Here is a 16,685-nt window from a genome sequence, read left to right on the forward strand (position 1 = left end):
CCATGCAGCGCTACTACTTTAAACATTTAAATTCACTGTCTACTTAGTTCTACCTGTATCATTGTGTCCACTAACTGGAATCTTGAAATGTCACAGTTTGTGTGAGACTAATGACGTATTTGCTTAGTTCCAATGATATTCTGTGCTGAAGAGATACCTAGGTAGGCATCTGGCGCACTATATGGCAGGAAATAGTGCTGCCATCTAGTGCTCTTGCAAATTGATAACATTCTTGTAAAACTGCTGCCAGATAGTGTTCCAGAGAGGTGAACGCTCCTGAATTTTTCAACAAAAGATACCAAGATAACAAAGTAAATTTAAAAATAGAATTAAATTACAAAGATTGCATACTCTATCTGTATCATGAAAGAAAAATGTAGGGTTTCATGTCCCTTTAAATATTGCATAGATTGAGTTACAATATGTGTATGTAATAGTTACAATGAGTTACAATATGTGTATGTAATAGTTGCAATGAGTTACAATATGTGTATGTAATAGTTACAATGAGTTACAATATGTGTATGTAATAGTTACAATGAGTTACAATATGTGTATGTAATAGTTACAATGCGTTACAATATGTGTATGTAATAGTTACAATGAGTTACAATATGTGTATGTAATAGTTACAATGAGTTACAATATGTGTATGTAATAGTTACAATGAGTTACAATATGTGTATGTAATAGTTACAATGCGTTACAATATGTGTATGTAATAGTTACAATGAGTTACAATATGTGTATGTAATAGTTACAATGAGTTACAATATGTGTATGTAATAGTTACAATGAGTTACAATATGTGTATGTAATAGTTACAATGAGTTACAATATGTGTATGTAATAGTTACAATGAGTTACAATATGTGTATGTAATAGTTACAATGAGTTACAATATGTGTATGTAATAGTTACAATGAGTTACAATATGTGTATGTAATAGTTACAATGAGTTACAATATGTGTATGTAATACATTCTGCCAATCACAGCACTCACTCACAAGTGTCTATATTTGCCATCTACTTAACTATTGAACATTTTGTTTTTATATTAAACTGTCTTTACCTTATTCTTTTGTAGAAATTGAAAAAATTCAGAAAGGCGAAGAAGAGAGCACAGAAGACCAATATATAGATGTTGTGATCAATAAAAATATGAAATTGTCACAAAAAGTCCTAATCCCCATTAAACAGTTCCCTAAGGTAAGTTGATTTAATCATTTTACCTATTTAACATTCTGCACAACACTCGTAGGAACAGCTGTCAGTATTGTGATGTAGCTAGGTTTCCTGCTTGTATAGCACAGAATATTCCGCTGCCCCCTCATTGCGTTTTTTATCTTCCCTCAATATTTGCCTCTTATATTTCTTTTATTTAGACTGTGATTAACCCCATTCTGCCCACCAATGAACCTGGAGCAGTTCTTTATCCCAGGGCTCAACAATTGTGTTCCGAATCTAGGATCCAGCAGCTTGTGTGTGTTTGCGGGAAGACCTGCTGCATTGCACATCTGCTTGCGACCCAATCTGTCCGCCATGTTTCTGACACCCCTTGCCAGCACAGGACGTGAAATCATGTGACATTAACTTGCTCCCTCTCATGCCGTGTTATTGATAAAGAGGCTTCACAGGAGGAATTAGAGGAGGGCTTGGACAAAATTGGTTTTATATTTCACAGCTGCAAGGTTTAGAAAGGATCCAGCCTTACTAGACTAAATTTTAGGTGTGGTAACTGGCAGGAGCTACCCACGGGTGCCCTAGCGACTGTAAACCAGGGTGCCAGAGCTTAACTTTAAGATGCCAGTCACTCCCTGCCACATGGGTTGGTCAAGTTGTGCTTTATTCTTTCCTGCTTAAACTCACTAAAAACAGTGATTGTCCATTTTAAACGGAGCAGATAATTGCCTTGCTTTATGTCAGGACATACAAAGTAGTTTTGTTTTTTTTAATCACAGAAATACAGATGCACTTTTGAAGAGAGCAATAACGTTCACTTTTTTCAGACGCAAGTAACAGTGATGTTTCTAAAGAGTGTGGGTAGTTGGGTGCATATTTATTCATTGCCATGGCCACCCCTTGCTTGAAGCCATTTTTCTTTTCATTCACTTGATCCTCAGTAGGTAATACAACCAATGAGGTGTTTTACTGGCTGCCCTATAGAAAGTAAACAGAGCAGGCACTATTGCTTTGCTTTAAAGGACTATCAAATACAGAATAATTGTATAATAAACAGACATTTCTTTCCAAAATTTTAGGTAGTTCAATTTTCCTTCACCCTGCATCATGTGATAGTCGTCAACCAATCAGAGCTGTTAGGAGATTAAATATGTCAGTGGTTAGGAAGGAATCCTACACTACATAAAATAAACTGCTTGATTAATAAAAAAAAGCCTTAAACTGCATACTGGTAGAATGTCTGCCAGTACCTAAGATGGTGGTAACCAGTGAGTGTGGGGGGGGGGGGGCAGAGCTGTTTAGGAGAGATCATAGGGTGGCAGGGAAATCCATACACTACAACAGATATTGCTCTTAACAACTAACTGATTAACCCCGATAACTGCCAGGAATATTAGTGTTGTGCATAGCTGCAATTAATTACTAAAAACCAAAGGGCAAAGCCATGCATATTTGCTATTTCTGAACAAACTGGATCCCAGAGAAGCTTTTACAACCAATTTTCATATGACTGCAGTAGGTGTGTGTAAATAATTTCAGTGACAAATTCAAAGGTTGCAAAAAACATTTTTTAATTTATTTTAATGATTGCAGCTGGAGGCCAACTAGTGGTATCAAATATATCAAACTAGACCTAGATCAATACATTGGGTTGTCTTATTTAAAATGTATATAGTTTTGGTGGCTATTTTTGAGAATTCGGGCAGGTTTCGTATACCAAATGAGTTAGCTCATTGCATCATTTCGGACATAGCTGCAGAAAAAGACCTCGAAATGAGCAAAAATAATGAAGAAAACATTTTTTTTTTATACAGTTGGAAAGCTACAGTTTTTTGTGGGATGTGATACAAAATGCTTTTGTGGGATGTGATATATATATACTGTGTGTATATATATATATATATATATATATATATATGTATGTAATCTTGGTGTGTTAAGCCAAGGGGTTAAGCAATGTGTAGCATTTTGTAAGCCTTGACTACATTCTTACATAACGTCACATCACTTTCAGCCTACCTCTTTGTTTTTGCTTGCACGTATAAGGCAGACATTTAGATGCAAATACTCAGCTTCTTCAGCTCAATACCTAATACATAAATAACAGACATTTATGACTCAAGACCACATAAGAATTCTGGAAGCTCAGTTATTTAAAAAATGTAAATCGAATGGGAGAAATAAGGAAAGAGACAAACTCGTGTCTGCCGATACCTGAAAGCGCAATTAATTCAGCTGTTGTCATAAGTCATTCTGTTAGAATGGATTTTGCAGAAACTGAAGTCTTCCCTGCCAGTCTGTATGTCTCTTGGCAATTAGGATTTTGCAGTTGTCAACAACTTGTTGCCTAGTTCACATAATTGTCATTTTCATAGTTTTGCTTGACAGTGTTATTAGATGCTGAAGGACTAATGAAGGTAATTGTGTACGACTGTTACATATTGTTAGTAAAGCATATGAACAAATATCAAGGCCAAGGTATATGGGGCAAATTCTTAAAGGGATATGAAACACAGAAATGTTATTTTGTGATTCAGACCGATCATACTATTTAAAACAAAGTGCCCAAGTTACTTCTATTATCAAATTTGCTTCGTTCCCATGATATTCTGTGTTGAAGAGATACCTAGGTAGTCATCTATAGTACTACATGGCAGTAAATAGTGCTCTTGCAAATTGATAACATTCTTGCAATACTGCTGGCATATAGTGCTCCAGAAATAGGCTGGTGTTCTGTCGCTTTTTGCTACCTGACATATTTTGCTACCCTCTCATTGCACGTGTGCATCTAGTTAGCCAATCACAAGAGATAAATGTATGCAGGCACTAGTCAGCAGCTAGCTTATATAGGCACTAGTGTAGGATATATGCATATTCTTTTTTAGCGATAGATACTAAGAGAACAAAGTACATTTAAAAATAGACGTGAATTTAAAAATTGCATGCTCTATCTTAATCATGCAAGTTTAATTTTGACTTTCCTATCTCTTTAGGTTGAAATAGTTTTTATTAAACATTTTAAATTTCTTCACAAAGGTTTTACATTTCGTTTAAGAGTGAATGTGACAATAAAACTACATTTGAACACCGCTTAGACCATTATGAATGTTCTCATATACGCAGGTTTAACTCTCTGAACCTATAGAGACTGTTTGAAGAGAGTTCAATATGTGTTGGAACTGTGGTCTGAAGGGGTATCCAGAAAACACCTTTTCTCTTGTTAAGTGTATCCAGTCCACGGATCATCCATTACTTATGGAATATATTCTCCTTCCCAACAGGAAGTTGCAAGAGTCCACCCACAGCAAAGCTGCTATATAGCTCCTCCCCTAACTGCCATTTCTCCAACATAGGTGTGTCCGGTCCACGGCGTCATCCTTACTTGTGGGATATTCTCTTCCCCAACAGGAAATGGCAAAGAGCCCAGCAAAGCTGGTCACATGATCCCTCCTAGGCTCCGCCTTCCCCAGTCATTCTCTTTGCCACGGAGATGGCTTAGAGTTTTTTGGTGTTTAAATGTAGTTTTTATTCTTCAATCAAGAGTTTGTTATTTTAAAATAGTGCTGGTATGTACTATTTACTCTGAAACAGAAAAGAGATGAAGATTTCTGTTTGTAAGAGGAAAATGATTTTAGCAACCGTTACTAAAATCGATGGCTGTTTCCACACAGGACTGTTGAGAGGAATTAACTTCAGTTGGGGGAAACAGTGAGCAGACTTTTGCTGCTTGAGGTATGACACATTTCTAACAAGACTTGGTAATGCTGGAAGCTGTCATTTTCCCTATGGGATCCGGTAAGCCATTTTTATTAAATAAGAATAAAGGGCTTCACAAGGGCTTTAAAGACTGGTAGACATTTTTCTGGGCTAAAACGATTGATTTATAAGCATTTTTAATAGTTTATAGCTTTGAGGAGTTATTTTATTCTTGGGAACAATTTAGAGAAAATGATGCCCAAGATGATTCCTCAAGTGAGGGGAGTAAGCATGGTACTGCATCATCCCCTCCTTCGTCTACGCCAGTCTTGCCCACACAGGAGGCCCCTAGTACATCTAGTGCGCCAATACTCCTTACTATGCAACAATTAACGGCTGTAATGGATAATTCTATCAAAAACATTTTAGCCAAAATGCCCACTTATCAGCGAAAGCGCGACTGCTCTGTTTTAGAAAATACTGAAGAGCATGAGGACGCTGATGATAATGGTTCTGACATGCCCCTACACCAGTCTGAGGGGGCCAGGGAGGTTTTGTCTGAGGGAGAAATTTCAGATTCAGGGAAAATTTCTCAACAAGCTGAACCTGATGTGATTACATTCAAATTTAAATTGGAACATCTCCGCGCTCTGCTTAAGGAGGTGTTGTCTACTCTGGATGATTGTGACAATTTGGTCATTCCAGAGAAATTATGTAAGATGGACAAGTTCCTAGAGGTCCCGGGGCCCCCCGAAGCTTTTCCTATACCCAAGCGGGTGGCGGACATTGTAAACAAAGAATGGGAAAGGCCCGGCATACCTTTTGTCCCTCCCCCTATATTTAAGAAATTGTTTCCTATGGTCGACCCCAGAAAGGACTTATGGCAGACAGTCCCCAAGGTCGAGGGGGCGGTTTCTACTCTAAACAAACGCACTACTATCCCTATAGAAGATAGTTGTGCTTTCAAAGATCCTATGGATAAAAAATTAGAGGGTTTGCTTAAAAAGATGTTTGTTCAGCAAGGTTACCTTCTACAACCAATTTCATGCATTGTTCCTGTCACTACAGCAGCGTGTTTCTGGTTCGATGAACTAGAAAAGTCGCTCGATAAAGATTCTTCTTATGAGGAGATTATGGACAGAGTTCACACTCTTAAATTGGCTAACTCTTTTACTTTAGACGCCACTTTGCAATTAGCTAGATTAGCGGTGAAAAATTCAGGGTTTGCTATTGTGGCGCGCAGAGCGCTTTGGCTAAAATCTTGGTCAGCGGATGCGTCTTCCAAGAACAAATTGCTTAACATACATTTCAAGGGGAAAACGCTGTTTGGCCCTGACTTGAAAGAGATTATTTCAGATATCACTGGGGGTAAGGGCCACGCCCTTCCTCAGGATAGGTCTTTTAAGGCTAAAAATAAACCAAATTTTCGTCCCTTTCGCAGAAATGGACCAGCCTCAAGTTCTACATCCTCTAAGCAAGAGGGTAATACTTCTCAAACCAAGCCAGCCTGGAGGCCAATGCAAGGCTGGAACAAAGGTAAGCAGGCCAAGAAACCTGCCACTGCTACCAAGACAGCATGAGATGTTGGCCCCCGATCCGGGACCGGATCTGGTGGGGGGCAGACTTTCTCTCTTCGCTCAGGCTTGGGCAAGAGATGTTCTGGATCCTTGGGCGCTAGAAATAGTCTCCCAAGGTTATCTTCTGGAATTCAAGGAGCTACCCCCAAGGGGGAGGTTCCACAGGTCTCAATTGTCTTCAGACCACATAAAAAGACAGGCATTCTTACATTATGTAGAAGACCTGTTAAAAATGGGAGTGATTCATCCGGTTCCATTAGGAGAACAAGGGATGGGATTCTACTCCAATCTGTTCATAGTTCCCAAAAAAGAGGGAACATTCAGACCAATCTTAGATCTCAAGATCCTAAACAAATTTCTCAAGGTTCCATCGTTCAAAATGGAAACCATTCGGACAATTCTTCCTACCATCCAGGAAGGTCAATTCATGACCACGGTGGATTTAAAGGATGCGTATCTACATATTCCTATCCACAAGGAACATCATCGGTTCCTAAGGTTCGCCTTTCTGGACAAGCATTACCAGTTTGTGGCACTTCCATTCGGATTAGCCACTGCTCCAAGAATTTTCACAAAGGTACTAGGGTCCCTTCTAGCGGTGCTAAGACCAAGGGGCATTGCAGTAGTACCTTACTTGGACGACATACTGATTCAAGCGTCGTCTCTACCACAAGCAAAGGCTCATACGGACATTGTCCTGGCCTTTCTCAGATCTCACGGGTGGAAAGTGAACGTAGAAAAAAGTTCTCTATCTCCGTCAACAAGAGTTCCCTTCATGGGAACAATAATAGACTCCTTAGAAATGAGGATTTTTCTGACAGAGGCCAGAAAATCAAAACTTCTAAGCTCTTGTCAAGTACTTCATTGTGTTCTTCTTCCTTCCATAGCGCAGTGCATGGAAGTAATAGGTTTGATGGTCGCGGCAATGGACATAGTTCCTTTTGCGCGAATTCATCTAAGACCATTACAACTGTGCATGCTCAGTCAGTGGAATGGGGATTATACAGACTTGTCTCCGACGATACAAGTAAATCAGAGGACCAGAGATTCACTCCGTTGGTGGCTGACCCTGGACAACCTGTCACAAGGGATGAGCTTCCGCAGACCAGAGTGGGTCATTGTCACGACCGACGCCAGTCTGGTGGGCTGGGGCGCGGTCTGGGAACCCCTGAAAGCTCAGGGTCTTTGGTCTCGGGAAGAATCTCTTCTCCCGATAAATATTCTGGAACTGAGAGCGATATTCAATGCTCTCAAGGCTTGGCCTCAGCTAGCAAAGGCCAAATTCATACGGTTTCAATCAGACAACATGACGACTGTTGCGTATATCAACCATCAGGGGGGAACAAGGAGTTCCCTGGCAATGGAAGAAGTGACCAAAATAATTCAATGGGCGGAGACTCACTCCTTCCACTTGTCTGCAATCCACATCCCAGGAGTGGAAAATTGGGAAGCGGATTTTCTGAGTCGTCAGACATTTCATCCGGGGGAGTGGGAACTCCATCCGGAAATCTTTGCCCAAATAATTCAATTGTGGGGCATTCCAGACATGGATCTGATGGCGTCTCGTCAGAACTTCAAGGTTCCTTGCTACGGGTCCAGATCCAGGGATCCCAAGGCGACTCTAGTGGATGCACTAGTAGCACCTTGGAGCTTCAACCTAGCTTATGTGTTCCCACCGTTTCCTCTCATTCCCAGGCTGGTAGCCAGGATCAAACAGGAGAGGGTATCGGTGATCTTGATAGCTCCTGCGTGGCCACGCAGGACTTGGTATGCAGATCTGGTGAATATGTCATCGGCTCCACCATGGAAGCTACCTTTGAGACAGGACCTTCTTGTTCAAGGTCCGTTCGAACATCCGAATCTGGCCTCACTCCAACTGACTGCTTGGAGATTGAACGCTTGATTTTATCAAAGCGAGGGTTCTCAGATTCTGTCATTGATACTCTTGTTCAGGCCAGAAAGCCTGTAACTAGAAAAATCTACCATAAAATATTGTGTGAATCTAAAGGATTCCCATGGAACAAGGTAAAAATTCCTAAGATTCTATCCTTTCTTCAAGAAGGTTTGGAGAAAGGATTATCTGCAAGTTCTTTGAAGGGACAGATTTCTGCTTTATCTGTTTTACTTCACAAAAAGCTGGCGGCTGTGCCAGATGTTCAAGCTTTTGTTCAGGCTCTGGTTAGAATCAAGCCTGTTTACAAACCTTTGACTCCTCCTTGGAGTCTCAATTTAGTTCTTTCAGTTCTTCAGGGGGTTCCGTTTGAACCCCTACATTCCGTTGATATCAAGTTATTATCTTGGAAAGTTTTGTTTTTGGTTGCAATTTCTTCTGCTAGAAGAGTTTCAGAGTTATCTGCTCTGCAGTGTTCTCCTCCTTATCTGGTGTTCCATGCAGATAAGGTGGTTTTGCGTACTAAACCTGGTTTTCTTCCGAAAGTTGTTTCTAACAAAAATATTAACCAGGAGATAGTCGTGCCTTCTTTGTGTCCGAATCCAGTTTCAAAGAAGGAACGTTTGTTGCACAATTTGGATGTAGTTCGTGCTCTAAAATTCTATTTAGAGGCTACAAAGGATTTCAGACAAACATCTTCCTTGTTTGTTGTTTATTCTGGTAAAAGGAGAGGTCAAAAAGCAACTTCTACCTCTCTCTCTTTTTGGCTTAAAAGCATCATCAGATTGGCTTATGAGACTGCCGGACGGCAGCCTCCTGAAAGAATCACAGCTCATTCCACTAGGGCCGTGGCTTCCACATGGGCCTTCAAGAACGAGGCTTCTGTTGATCAGATATGTAAGGCAGCGACTTGGTCTTCACTGCACACTTTTACAAAATTTTACAAATTTGATACTTTTGCTTCTTCTGAGGCTATTTTTGGGAGAAAGGTTTTGCAAGCCGTGGTGCCTTCCATCTAGGTGACCTGATTTGCTCCCTCCCATCATCCGTGTCCTAAAGCTTTGGTATTGGTTCCCACAAGTAAGGATGACGCCGTGGACCGGACACACCTATGTTGGAGAAAACAGAATTTATGTTTACCTGATAAATTACTTTCTCCAACGGTGTGTCCGGTCCACGGCCCGCCCTGGTTTTTTAATCAGGTCTGATGATTTATTTTCTCTAACTACAGTCACCACGGTATCATATGATTTCTCCTATGCAAATATTCCTCCTTTACGTCGGTCGAATGACTGGGGAAGGCGGAGCCTAGGAGGGATCATGTGACCAGCTTTGCTGGGCTCTTTGCCATTTCCTGTTGGGGAAGAGAATATCCCACAAGTAAGGATGACGCCGTGGACCGGACACACCGTTGGAGAAAGTAATTTATCAGGTAAACATAAATTCTGTTATTCAGTCATTCTCTTGCAAGCCTCAACATAGATAGGAGGTCGTGAGAGTCTGTGGTGTTTTATACTTAGTTTATTCTTCAATCAAAAGTTTGTTATTTTTAAATGGCACCGGAGTGTGCTGTTTATCTCAGGCAGTATTTGGAAGAAGAATCTGCCTGCGTTTTTCTATGATCTTAGCAGACGTAACTAAGATCCATTTGCTGTTCTCACACATTCTGAGGAGTGAGGTACTTCAGAGGGGGAATGGCGTGCAGGTTTTCCTGCAAATAAGGTATGTGCAGTAAAATATTTTTCTAGGAATGGAATTGACTAAGAAAATACTGCTGATACCGAAGTAATGTAAGTAAAGCCTTAAATGCAGCGATAGCGACTGGTATCAGGCTTATTAATAGAGATACATACTCTTATAAAAATGTGTTTTAAAACGTTTGCTGGCATGTTTAATCGTTTTTTAACGTACATTGGTGATAACACTGTAATGTTGGTATAGCCTTAAATGCAGTACAAGCGACTGGTATCAGGCTTATTAATAGAGATACATACTCTTGTAAAAGTGTGTTTTAAAACGTTTGCTGGCATGTTTAATCGTTTTTTAACATATGTTTGGTGATAAAACTTATTGGGGCCTAAGTTTTTTTCCACATGGCTGGCTTAAATTTTGCATAGAAACAGTTAACTGAAGCTTCCCACTGTTGTAATATGAGTGGGAGGGGCCTAATTTAGCGCTTTTTTGTGCAGTTAAAATTACAAAATGAATCATCCAGATTCCCTCAGCAGTCCCATGAATACTACAGGACATTTCTAAAGGGCTAAAAAGACTTCCAAAATCGTTTATAGGGAAGGTAATCCACAGCTCTGCTGTGGCAGTTTTGTTGTGTCTGTTTTTAAAAACGTCTATGTCGGGTTTTTTTGGGTTTTTTTTATGTTTTTTGCATTAAGGGGTTAATCATCCATTTGCAAGTGGGTGCAATGCTCTGTTACCTTATTACATGTACTGTAAAAATTTCGTTTGTTTTACTGCCTTTTTTCACTGTTTTTCAAATTTTGACAAAATTTGTTTCTCTTAAAGGCACAGTAACGTTTTATATATTTGCTTGTTAACTTGATTTAAAGTGTTTTCCAAGCTTACTAGTCTCATTATTAGTCTGTTCTAACATGTCTGACATAGAGGAAGCTCTGTGTTCATTATGTCTTAAAGCCATGGTGGAACCCCATCTTAGAATGTGTACCAGATGTACTGATTTCATGTTAAACAATAAAGATCATTTTTTGTCGTTAAAAACATTATCACCAGAGGATTCTGTCGTGGGGGTAGTTATGCCGATTAACTCTCCCCACGTCTCAGACCTTTTGACTCCCGCTTTAGGGACTCGCGCTCAAATGGCGCCAAGTACATCAAGGGCACCCATAGCGTTTATTTTACCAGGGGATTCTGTCGAGGGGAAAGTTATGCCGACTAACTCTCCCCACGTCTCAGACCTTTTGACTCCCGCTTCAGGGACTCACGCTCAAATGGCGCCAAGTACATCAAGGGCGCCCATAGCGTTTATTTTACAAGACATGGCAAAGGTGGTGAATAATACTCTGGCAGCAGTATTAGTCAGACTACCTGAAATTAAAGGAAAGCAGATAGCTCTGGGGGTAGATACAGAGCATACAGACGCTTTAAGAACCATGTATGATACTACCTCACAATATGCTTAGTCTGTGGGTGTTTTTTTTTTTTTTGACTCAGGGAAGATGATTTAACCTGATTCTGATATTTCTACATTTAAAATTTATGCTTGAGAACCTCCACTTGTTGCTCAGGGAGGCTTTGGCTGCTCTGAATGAATGTGTACAATCGCAGGGCCAGAGAAATTGTGTAGACTGGATAAATAATATGCAGTGCCGGTGTGTACTGATGTTTTTCCAATACCTAAAGAGGTTTACTAAATTTTTTTTAATAAGGAATGGGATAGACCAGGTGTGCCGTTCTCTTCCCCTCCTATTTTTTAGAAGAATGTTTTCTAATAGTTACCGCCACATGGGACTTCTGGCAGACAGTTCCTAAGGTGGAGAGAAGAGTTTCTACTCTAGCTAAGCGTACCACTACCTCTGGCGAGGACAGTTGTGCTTTTTAGATCCAATGGATAAAAAATGTTTATTCAACAGGGTTTTATCCTGCAGCCCCTTGCATACATTGCTTCTGTCACTGCTGCTGCGGCGTTCTGGGTTGAGTCTCTTGATGAGGCTTTACAGTTAGCGACTCCTTTGGATGAATATATTTGACAAGCTTATGCTAGCCAATTCCTTTGTTTTCTGATGCCTTTGTTCATTTGACTAGACTAACGGCTAAGAATTCTGTTTTTTACTATACTGGCGCGCAGAGCGCTATGGCTTATATTATGGTCAGCTGTCGTGACTTTAATAAATAAGCTATTTAACTTCCCTTCAAGGGGCAGACCCTATTCGGGCCTGGTTTGAAGGAGATTATTGATTATATCACTGGAGGAAAAGGTCATGCCCTTCCTCAGGATAGGTCCAAATCAAGGGCCAAAAAATATCTAATTTTCGTGCTTTTTAAAACTTCAGGGCAGGTGTGGCATCCACTTCCTCTAAGGCAAAACAAGAGGGAATTTTTGCTCAGTCCAAGGCGGTCTGGAGACAATCGGACCTGGAACAAAGATAAGCAGGCCAAGGAGCCTGCTGCTGCCTCTAAGGCAGCATGAAGGAACGGACCCCTATCCGGTAACGGATCCTATAGGGGGCAGACTTTCATTCTTCGCCCAGGCGTGGGCAAGAGATGCCCAGGATCCCTAGGCATTGGAATTTATATCCCAGAGATATCTTCTGGATTTCAAAGATTCCCCCCCAAAAAAAGGGGAGATTTCGCCTTTCACAATTATCTGCAAACAAGGTAAAGAAGGAGGCATTCTTACATTGTGTACGAGATCCATCCAGTTCCAAGAGAGGAACAGGGACAGAGTTTTTACTCAAATCTGTTTGTGGTTCCCAAGGAGAGGGAACCTTCAGACCTATTTTGGATCTAAAGATCTTAAACAAATTCCTCAGAATTCCGTCATTTAAGATGGAAACTATTCGTACCATCTTAACTATGATCCAGGAGAGTCAATAGAGGACTACAATGGATTTGAAGGATGCTTATCCTCACATTGTGATGCATAAAGATCACCATTGTTTTTCAGGTTTGCCTTTCTAGACAGGCATTACCAGTTTGTAGCTCTTTCCTTTGGGATATCTACAGCCCCAAGAATCTTTATGGAGGTTCTGGGGTCGCTTTGGCGGTCCTTAGGCCGCGGGGCATAGAAGTGGCCCCTTATTTAGACGACATCCTGATACAGGCGTCAAACATCCAAATTGCCAAGTCTCTTACGGACGTAGTACTGGCATTTCTGAGATCACATGGGTGGAAAGTGAACAAGGAAAGAGTTCTCTATCCCCAATCTCAAGGGTTTCCCTCCTAGGGACTCTGATAGATTCTGTAGAAATGAAAATTTACCTGACGGAGTCCAGGTTGTCAAAGTTTCTAAATTTCTGCCGTGTTTTTCATCCCATCCGCGCCCTTCGGTGGCTCAGTACATGAATGAAATCGGCTTAATGGTAGCGGCAAGGGACATAGTACCGTTTGCACGTCTACATTTCAGACCGCTTCAACTATGCATGCTCAGTCAGAGGAACGGGGATTACACAGATTTGTCCCCCTGTTAAACCTGGACCAAGAGACCAGAGATTCTCTTCTCTGGTGACTATGTCGGGTCCATCTGTCCAAGGGTATGACCTTCCGCAGGTCAGATGGGACAATTGTTACAATAGATGCCAGCCTTTTAGGTTGGGATGCAGTCTGGAACTCCCTGAAGGCTCAGGGATAGTGGACTTAGGAGGAGACCCTCCTTCTAATAAATATTCTGGAACTGGGAGTGATATTCCATGCTCTTCAGACTTGGCCTCAGTTAGCAACTCTGAGGTACATCATACTCAGTCGGACAATATACACGACTGTGGCTTATATCAGCCATCAAGGGGGAACAGAAGTTCCCTAGCGATGTTAGAAGTCTTACAATAATTCACTGGACAGAGACTCACTCTTGTCTATCAGCTATCCATATCCCAGGTGTTGAGAACTGGGAGGTGGATTTTCTAAGTCGTCAGACTTTTCTTCCGGGGGAGTGGGATTTCCTCCGGAGGTCAAGACCAAGCAGGAGAGGGCTTTGGTGTTTTTGACAGCGCCTGCGTAGCCACGCAGGACCTGGTATGCAGATCTGGTGGACATGTCATCCTTTCCATGTATGCAGATCTGGTGGACATGTCATCCTTTCCATCACGGTCTCTGCTTCTGAGACAGGTCCCTCTACCTCAGGGTCCTTTCAACCATCTAAATAGAATCAATCTGAGATGGACTGCCTGGAGTCTGAACGCTTGATGTTATCAAAGCATGGCTTCTCCGAGTCAGTCATTGATACCTTAATACAGACATGAAAGCCTGTCTCTAGGAAAATTGAACATCGATATGGTGTAAATATCTGATTGTTATGAATCCAAGGGTTACTCATGGAGTAAAGTCTGGATTCCCATGATATTATCTTTTCTCCAAGATGTTTTTGAGAAAAGGGTTGTCAGCTAATTTCTTAAAAGGGACAGATTTTTACTCTGTCTATTTTTTTTGCACAAGCGTCTGGCAGGTATTCTAGACGTTCAGGCATTTGGTCAGGCTTTGGTTAGATCCAAGCCTGTGTTTAAAACTGTTGCTCCGCCATGGAGTTTAAACCTGGTTCTTAAGGTTCTTCAAGAAGTTCCGTTTGAACCTTTTTTGTTCCATAGATATCAATCTTTATCTTGGAAAGTTCCTTTTGGGTAGCTATTTCCTCGACTCGTAGAGTCTCCAAGTTATCTGTGTTCAATGTGATTCTCCTTATCTGGTCCTTCGTACGGAAAAGGTAGTCCTGCGTACCAACCTGGGTTTTTTCCTAAGGTGGTATCTAACAAGAACATCACTCAATAGATAGTTGTTCCATGCTTGTATCCTAATCCTTCCTCAAAGAAGGAACGTCTATTACACAATATTGGACGCGGTTTGTGCTTTAAAGTTTTACTTACAAGCTACTACAGTTTTCATCAAACGTTCACCTTGTTTGTTGTCTATTCTGGACAGAGGAGAGATCAAAAGACTTCAGCAGCCTCTCTGTCTTTTTGGTTAAAAAGCATAATTCATTTAGCTTATGAGACTGCTGGACAGCAGCCTCCTGAAGGGATTACAGCTCATTCTACTAGAGCTGTGGTTTTCACTTGAGCCTTTTTTAAATGTGGCTTCTGTTGAACAGATTTACAAGATTTCCATAAGTAATGGATGATCCGTGGACTGGATACACTTAACAAGAGAAAACATAATTTATGCTTACCTGATAAATTTATTTCTCTTGTAGTGTATCCAGTCCACGGCCCGCCCTGTCACTTTAAGGCAGGTAATTTTTTCATTTGAACTACAGTCACCACTGCACCCTATGGTTTTTTCCTTTCTCTGCATGTTTTCGGTCGAATGACTGAATATGGCAGTTAGGGGAGGAGCTATATAGCAGCTTTGCTGTGGGTGGACTCTTGCAACTTCCTGTTGGGAAGGAGAATATATTCCATAAGTAATGGATGATCCGTGGACTGGATACACTACAAGAGAAATACATTTATCAGGTAAGCATAAATTATGTTTTTTCGCTTCATCTTTTTTCTAGCTCCTGCTGGATCTCCTTACCGTAATTTGCCCAAAGCGGTGAGAACATGTATATATCTCAACACAACGTTCAAAAGAAGCATAACTTAACATGTAAAACCAATAAAAAAAGACCTAACTAATGAAACCAACAATTTGTCATGATGTGCATCATTTCACAGCTGAATACGTTTTAATACACCTACCTACTTATCAAGAGATCTGTGAGAAGTTCTGCCATAGAAACTGTAGGGTATGAATGGCTAACAGGATTTCATTCAGGATTACTATAGTCCCTATTTTGTACAAACCTAGTCTGTACCTTTTCTTTATGAAGCAACCAGTAAGACCACACCTTATAGAATGATTCCAATGTGTTCTGGATTTGTGCTGCTGTCTCATACATGGTGTATGTGTACTCAATTTTATTTATGATTTCCCCCCATGTAGGGACTCCAGTCGTCCAATATTTCGCTATATTGATTCTCACAGTGGTGCAAATTATTTTTACAAAGACATTTATATGGGAGTATCGTTCATCAAGGCTTGTGTGACGGAATGTGATATATGCTTGTCTAATATAATGCTTAACAGTTTTGATATATCAGACCAAATCTTGCGAACCTGGGGGCATTCCCACCACATGTGGAGATAGGTACCAACTGCATTACACCCCCTATAGCAGTTTCTGGAACCTCCTGATATTAAGTGTTCCGTTTTCACAGGTGTGATGTACCAAACAAATGATGTTTTAATGCAATTCTCTTTCATGTCCTCACTAATTAGGCCCCTGGGAGAATTGAACAACATTTTGTCCCACTGATCCATGTCTTTCACTTCTCCTATATCTGCCTCCCATTTTAAAAGGAAAGGCTGCTTACTTTTTTTGGAGACTGATTAAAGAGCTACATACATATAGGATATCACATGTTTAGGTCTGAATTGGGAAACACAAATTCGCTCAAGGGCATTAAGCTAAAAGGATTTTACATTTGAGATAAATTTGCGAACAGCTGAGGTAATTTGCAAATAAAGGAACCATTGTAGTTGAAGTGGGTCAATTGCCTGTTTAAGCTGATTGTAAGTCATGAAGATATTATGAATGAGTATGTCAGCAACTCTATAGAGTCCCTAATTTTCCCACTTCTGTATCTCGGGCCTATAATCATTATGTATCAAGTAT

The 16,685-nt window shown here is 40.7% G+C and overlaps 1 protein-coding gene across 1 annotated transcript in view; it reads left to right on the plus strand.

The window, feature by feature from the left end:
* The window catches only part of KHDRBS3 (KH RNA binding domain containing, signal transduction associated 3), a 154,464-nt gene that overhangs the window by 30,347 nt on the left and 107,432 nt on the right, over nt 1-16,685 (plus strand). The window contains exon 2 of the mRNA XM_053713211.1: nt 1,089-1,210. Within this exon, the coding sequence (XP_053569186.1) occupies nt 1,089-1,210 (122 nt within the window). The remainder of the gene's footprint in view (nt 1-1,088; nt 1,211-16,685) is intronic.

This window comes from Bombina bombina, chromosome 5 (genome assembly GCF_027579735.1).
Source record: "Bombina bombina isolate aBomBom1 chromosome 5, aBomBom1.pri, whole genome shotgun sequence".
NCBI lineage: Eukaryota > Metazoa > Chordata > Amphibia > Anura > Bombinatoridae > Bombina > Bombina bombina.